Genomic DNA, 6,832 nt, shown 5'->3' with positions numbered 1-6,832 from the left:
TTTAAATTTCAGCAGTTTATGTAATTGGCTAATAAATGATTTATGATTTTTTATGAGGAAAAAAAAAAGGATGATCTTATTTTTTACATGTTTTTTTTTTATCTTAGGGGTTAAAATCCTCCTCATTAACCTGCTGAAATTAAACACATATCTGCAGAGCAGCTGATGCTGTGAAGGAGCACTGAAGCAGAAAAAGGCCTAATTAAAGTAACAGCAGCAACTGAGCTGATATGGGACTGAAGCCCTGCTGTAGTGACTGGTTCTGACTGAGATGATGACTCGGCTGCTATCTGGACCGGTCTCTGCTTCAAACCGCCCGTGATCTCCAGATGAACCCGTCCTGTGACCGCGGCGTTAGAGGAAGGCCGACGTCCTGCTCACCTGAACAGGACGATTAACAGCACAGCTGATGAAGGGAAACAGCAAAGAACACACCTTGTTCATAAGTCAGTGCAGCCGATGCTCAATCTGTCATCTCTGGTTTTCATGCTGGGACACATACCAACGGCATGAGGCAGGACATACCTGACATCAACAAGGCTTCAAAACCAAAACAAGCCACAGAAATTCTAAACATATGAATGATGAGGACCTGATTTCACAAACTGAACCAGGAATCCTTCACATTTTCCACATGGAAAGTTGATTTTTATTAAAGTTGAGAACAAATTGAATCTCCTGTAAATGTCCTCCATGGGGAACGGTGAAGGCGCTTCCTTCCTGACATCAGGAAGGAAAACCGGGTTTCTATTCACTATCAAAATCTGACAATAAAATCCATAAATGGAAAAAAAAAATTTTTTTTGTAAAGTTTTTTCCCCAAAAAAATTAGATTAAAAACATTTTAATGCATCCTGTGGATCAAGAACTGCATGTTCTTATTGGTGAACCAGACGAAGATGATAGAAGTGGAAAATGAACAAACATATTCAGGTGGGATTTCTAAACCATTTCTGCTCAATAGGAACAAATTAGAGGAGTGTGTTGCTGGTTGGACTCCTACCAGCCAGGAACAGGTGGGGGTGGGGGGTGTTTCCTTAAATATGAATAAATGTTCCTCAGAGAAGAAGCTCCGTCATGCAGCTGAGCTCAGCCTTACAACTCCAGTCGGCCACTCCTACTGGTGTAGACGTTGGCATGGTAACCACAAATAGTTTGGTTTTTGGACCCATCTAGATATATACAACTATTGTTTTCTACCTGTAAAACAAATTTTATTTTATAGAAGTGTAGTTGTTGCTTTATTATTTAAAAGTTGTTTTCATTTATTTTTGATCATCAAAGTGCGGGGCATATTTAAGACAGAAAAGCTGCAGCCTACAGGATGTTTTAAGTGTTTTTATTTAAAACAGTAAAAACTGGACAGGAATGAAGAGAAATGGACGACATACACGGTATGTTAAAAAGCTGGGCTCCTCAGAGCCGAGGCGTTCATGTTGGCTGAGCAATCAGCAAGTTGTCTCTAACTGGAGACATGGGCTTTGGTTTCTTAGAGGAGCTCATCTTCACAGGTTCCCTGAAAACAAACACACTGATGAGATCTGGATGTTCTGAGGAAACGGCTCCGACAGGCACTCTACTTCTTTAATGACAGAGGAAATGCCAACCTGTTGCTTAGATTACAGCGAGGAGTAAAACAGAAACGCTTTGCAGATGAAAATATCGGCCCTAAAATAAACATGAACCACTTCCTGTGACGGTAGAAAGCATCAGGCCACAGCAGCTCCTCTGAGCGACAAATATGGAGTCAGAAAGCAGTCAAAATGTTTGTTAAGTTCTAAACCTTCATATTTAATATGAAGTTTTTACCTCATAATGTGAGACACTAAAAAAAACATACATAAAATAATACAAATTGAATCCAAATTCAGTTTAATATTTTAATTACATTTTTCCTTTTTAATTTCTTTTTAGAAAGTGACTGACAGCATGCAGCAGCGCTGGAGACTTAGACAACTTCTATTGTCGCTTTGTAAACACATAGTGTCTACAAAATGACATTTTGTTTTGTATAGCTTTCAGACAGTGAAATGAACACTTCTATTTCCCAAAGTGCAGCAGTGATCAAATGTCCCTTTTCATGTTGCATTCATGGACTCTGGGACTGTGGAGCTACAACTACTTGCTCAAGAAGTTGGAGTTCCCACAGTTCATGAATGCAACATGGGACCAGACATCTCTCCAGCACTGCTGCAAGCTTTCAATCATGTTTCCCCGCCCACTCCTGTCAGATTGGGGTCACAATCTGAATGTGAAAAAAACTCATTTGAAAGTGTAAAAATAATCCTGAGAAAAAAAAATTCAAAAATGAATTTGAAACAAAAAAAAAAAAAAGAAAAAGAAACTTAAAGGGATTTGAAGTGTAATTAAAATACCAGACTGAATTGGGTTTTTTCATGCTGAGGGGAAGAATTTAGAATTCACTTTTTTAGTTTTTTATATTATACAGTAAAAATTTGACATTCAATATCAACTTATAGTTTTTCTGTTTCAACTAACATTTCTAAGTTTATAAACATTTTGACCCTTTTCAGAGTCCATACACAAACCACTGAGTTGGAGGAAAATGTTCACTAATATTCAATAAGATCCAACATCATCATCATCAGGACTTTCTTACTTCTTAAAGCTGAAGTTCTTCCAGAGGCTGCTAATGGTGGCCTGGACTCCAGGGTTGTTCTCGTTGTTGCTGGAGGAGCTTTTCTTCTTCCTCAGACCGCTGGCTCTGGCTGGGCCCAACATCGGCGAACCTGCCGCCTGGTTCCGAACGCTGGATTTCAGCCTCGACAGTCCAGAAACCTGGAGACAACAGGAAGCAGCTGCAGGAGGTCCAAACGTTGAAGACAGAAGTCCAACAGAGTGAACAGTAGGAGGAGGACAGAACCTGAGTGGCTGAAAACAAGCGGTCAGGAGAAGCAGGACAGAGCGTCAGCAAGGGATGATTTCAATCTATGGCTGCCTGTCAGTGGCCTCATTAGCGCCTTTATTAGCCACACCTTAAGGCCAACCATTAGCACTACCTCAGTCATGCTAGCCCACATTATGCTAGCCCATGGTTCAACAACCCATGTTATGCTAGCCCACGTTATATTAGCCCATGTTTCACCAACCCACATTATGCTAGCCCACGTTATATTAGCCCACGTTTCACCAACCCACATTATGCTAGCCCACGTTATATTAGCCCACATTTCACAAACCCACATTATGCTATCCCACGTTATATTAGCCCACGTTTCACCAACCCACGTTTCACAAGCCTATGCTTTGCTAGCCTGCGTTTTGCTAGCCTACAGAACCATGAACGGCATCAGAACCTTGCTGACTGATTCTTCGCTAATATCCATAAATCAGTTTCTGACTCTGAAGAGGAATTTGGGGAATTTCTGGATTCTCAAAGAAGGATTGATAAAAATACTTTTTTTCTCTGAAAATTAAGGAAAAGAAAGAACGTCTAGGAATCGGGTTAAGAAGGAATAAACCAACAGTGATCACAGCTCAGACTTTCCGCCATGTTCTCCAGCTGTGAAGGGAGCCAATGGAGCATCTGGAAAACCCACCTTGGAGCCCAGCAGGGCTGGTTTCCCAGTGGCCTCAGTCACAGGAGCAGGACTCCCTAGTTCTGGTTCTGAACTGGTCTCCTGGCAAAGAACAGAAAAAGAACCATCAGAACCTAAAGCAGAGGATTTAAACTGGTCCAAACTCCATTAAGATTCTGCTGCTGTTTTAGGAAGACTTACAGGGGAGAAGCTGCAGGGGAGGACCTCGTCTCTCTGGCTCTGGGAGAAGTAAGCGCTGTCCTGGGAGGGAGGAGAGTCTGGGGGGTTGTCCTTGTTCTCTGATTTCATCTCTGAGGGGGCGGAGCCTCCAGGAGGTGACCGAGCCTTCTGAAGACTGGAGGAGACGTCTCTCTGATACTCAAAGCGCTGCAAGGCTGCTAGGCCTGAGGGAGACTGTGCTGCTTTGCAGCGATGGGAGCCGCCTGACCACTGGAACAGCTTCAGGCCCCGACCAGCTGGAGCAGGGGACACAGGAGGGCTGGGGCCAGGGGACACAGGAGGGCCAGGGGACACAGGAGGGCCAGGGGCCGCTGCAGGGGGGCTGTCAGGACCATCGCTACCCCCAACAGAAGATCCCTCCACCGTGGGCTCCAAAGGTTCAGCAGCAGGCCTCTCAGTGCTTCCTGGACTCCAGCTGCTGAAGAATCTGGAAGGAAGAAGAAGAACAGTAGAGCTGAGGCCTAAGAGGCATCCCTAGACACAAACACACGAGATGCGAGAAGGAGAGAGAGGCTCATTGGTGGGAAACAGACCAATCAGGAGAAAGAGCTGCTCCACCTCATCAATCTGCTGCTGTCCTCCTCTCCTCACTACTGCTCCCAGTTGGTCCCCAGAAAACAGGTTGCAGGATTCCAGTTCCTGAGGGCCGCTAATGTAACTTTTAGACCTGCCTTTGGTTCAACACACCTTAATGAAGTAAATTGATGATTTAGAGGACTCTGGAGGAACTGTGTCCTGAGGAGCGAACTCAGCCATTTGATTCAGGTGTGTTTGACCAAGGATGGATCTAAAAAGTTGCAGGAACTGGAATCGCCCACCTCATCTATAAAACCTCTAGGATCATCTCCATCTGCTTATTTCCTGCACAGGATGAAGGTGCAGCAGTGGTTCAATCGTTAACCTCCATATAACGAGCTACAGCTGGGACTCTGCTCTAGATTTATAGAGATAGATGCTAGAGCGGGAAAGATGCAGACTTCCAGCACAATCAAACCAGCTGGAGAAAGGATGGTTCCTCAGAGTTTCCCACAGTGGCAGTGGGTGAAATGTCTCCTCCACTGTAGCACAGGCCGAGAGAGAGCTCTTCATCTTTTCTCTACTTGGCTGGTTTGAAGGATGAGAAGCTTGATTCAACAACAGGTTTATGGGCTGGAATCTAAGATCACAACCAATTACGGTCACAGCAGTGGTCACAGCACACCTGGCGCCCGTCTGAGAACCGAATATAGCCGAACTGATTGGACCGAATCAAACTGAATAGAACCAGGCCGAATAGAACAGACTCGAGCCGAATACAACCGAATCAAATAGAACAGAACTGAATAGAACAACACCAAATAGACCTGGACCAAATAGAATTCAACAAAATAGAACTGAATAAAAGAAAACAGAAAAAACCTGAACCAAATAGAAGAGAACAGAATAGAACCGAACTGAATAGAACACAATAGAATAAAACATAACCTAATAGAATGGAAACCAATAGACTAGAGAAGAAGATCTGGGACCGGCCCCCACAGAGGGTCCCACCCTCCTGGATGGAATCTCCTCCATGGGTCCCTGAGCTGCTGATTTGTTTGGACTCAAACAGCCATTCTAGAAACCCTACAGCTAGGCTTGTCTGTTTCACAGCCTAAAGCAAAATGTCAGTTTATTGGAGCATCTAGAATCTGTCAGGAAGGCTGACACCGATCTGATGCTGCAGCTGCCGTTTCTCTGTGAACCAATCTGGAAGCAGCTGCTAGTTTAGGCTCCTTGAACTGAAGAGACTTTTCTAAAGAAAACTAAACCGCTAGATCAAGAACCAATCAGAGGCTGTGGTTTGCTGATGACATCACCTGCTGTGGGTGGGCTGGCTGCCGTTCTCCTCCTCCTCCTCGTTTCTCCTCTGCAGCAGCGTTGCGGAGGCAAAGCAGTTACGGAGCCGAGGCTGGCTGCTGCTGACCGTCGGCCTGCCGGCTTCTGGCTTGGTTCGTTTGGACCCTGAGGGGGAGTACTGCTGCAGCACCTCCTGGTCTGAGAGACAGGACTCTGGAAGACAGAAAAGACCTCTAATTAAAAAAAAACTTTCTTATCTAAATGTTTATTTGGTTTAAAATTTTTTATGACTTTAATATTCTGGAGTCAAATAAAAATGTCTGAGTTCTTCTTCCAGCTCACCTTCTCTCCTCCTCTTCATCAGCTGCTCTCTGTGCTGAAACCTTCGGTGATCCCCACCAGCGGCTCTCTGCTGCTCCCTGGTGGAGGGCATCCCGTCTGCAGCAGCTGCTCTGAAGTTCCTGCTCCAGATGCTGGTTCCTGCTGGAGCCCTGGAGCTGCTGGACTGGAGAGACATTTCCAAACATTAGGGGCTTGATGCCATCGCTTCTGATATCCATTCCGACCTTCATCAACAAGAGAAAGGATACCTGGGGGCGGGGCTTGTCTGGACTAAAGTCATCTATCCTCTCCATAGTGTTGATGTCCAGGTTTCCCAGCGCCAGATCCAAGCCTTTGTCTTCTCCTACATTTCTGAACACGTCATTAAGGGGGAAATCTCACTGATACTAAAAAGCCATGAGGTGAAAGAGAGCATCAGAGACAGAGGATACGTTCCGGCGTAGCTGAGGGAGGCTGGGTCCACGTGCTCTGGGTACGGATTCAGAGGGACCACCTTCCTCCTGACAGGATCAAACACCAGCTGGTACAGGAAGGTGTTATTGGCTCGGATGAAGCCCTCAATGTACTGATCCGGAACCACCAGGTTCATCTTCAGGTACTGACCCATCTTCCTGATAACCTGGTGGGAGGAGGAGGAGGTTCAAACATGTGGTCGTCTCCACCAATAAACAGACCAGAACTAACAGAACAGAGCATTTGAAGGGAACTCATGGTCTAGTTCTGCCCCCTAGGGGAGGGATGTAGCACCAACATTTTAACACTTTCACCTTCCTGTTTTATTTATCTATCATACAGCTTTTATTTTTTTAAAAATTCGAAACTATTATTTACACTAAAAGCAGAACGGTCTGAGTTGGACATTTTCCTTCAGTAGTTTTTTATGCCCCTGATAA

The 6,832-nt window shown here is 44.9% G+C and overlaps 1 protein-coding gene across 1 annotated transcript in view; it reads right to left on the bottom strand.

Annotated features, from left to right (window-relative positions):
* Window positions 1-1,332: 1,332 nt before the first annotated feature.
* Window positions 1,333-6,832, bottom strand: part of LOC107095085 (exonuclease 1-like) — a gene marked incomplete at its 5' end in the record, with an annotated part of 15,394 nt that continues 9,894 nt past the window's right edge. The window contains 8 exons of the mRNA XM_015391059.1: window positions 1,333-1,516; window positions 2,621-2,799; window positions 3,561-3,641; window positions 3,741-4,206; window positions 5,618-5,810; window positions 5,940-6,102; window positions 6,188-6,290; window positions 6,371-6,579. Coding sequence (XP_015246545.1) covers window positions 1,432-1,516; window positions 2,621-2,799; window positions 3,561-3,641; window positions 3,741-4,206; window positions 5,618-5,810; window positions 5,940-6,102; window positions 6,188-6,290; window positions 6,371-6,579 — 1,479 coding nt within the window. The remainder of the gene's footprint in view (window positions 1,517-2,620; window positions 2,800-3,560; window positions 3,642-3,740; window positions 4,207-5,617; window positions 5,811-5,939; window positions 6,103-6,187; window positions 6,291-6,370; window positions 6,580-6,832) is intronic.

This window comes from Cyprinodon variegatus, unplaced genomic scaffold (genome assembly GCF_000732505.1).
Source record: "Cyprinodon variegatus isolate N-32 unplaced genomic scaffold, C_variegatus-1.0 Scaffold523, whole genome shotgun sequence".
NCBI classification, from domain to species: Eukaryota; Metazoa; Chordata; class Actinopteri; order Cyprinodontiformes; family Cyprinodontidae; genus Cyprinodon; species Cyprinodon variegatus.
This window is presented reverse-complemented; position numbering and strand designations above follow the sequence as displayed.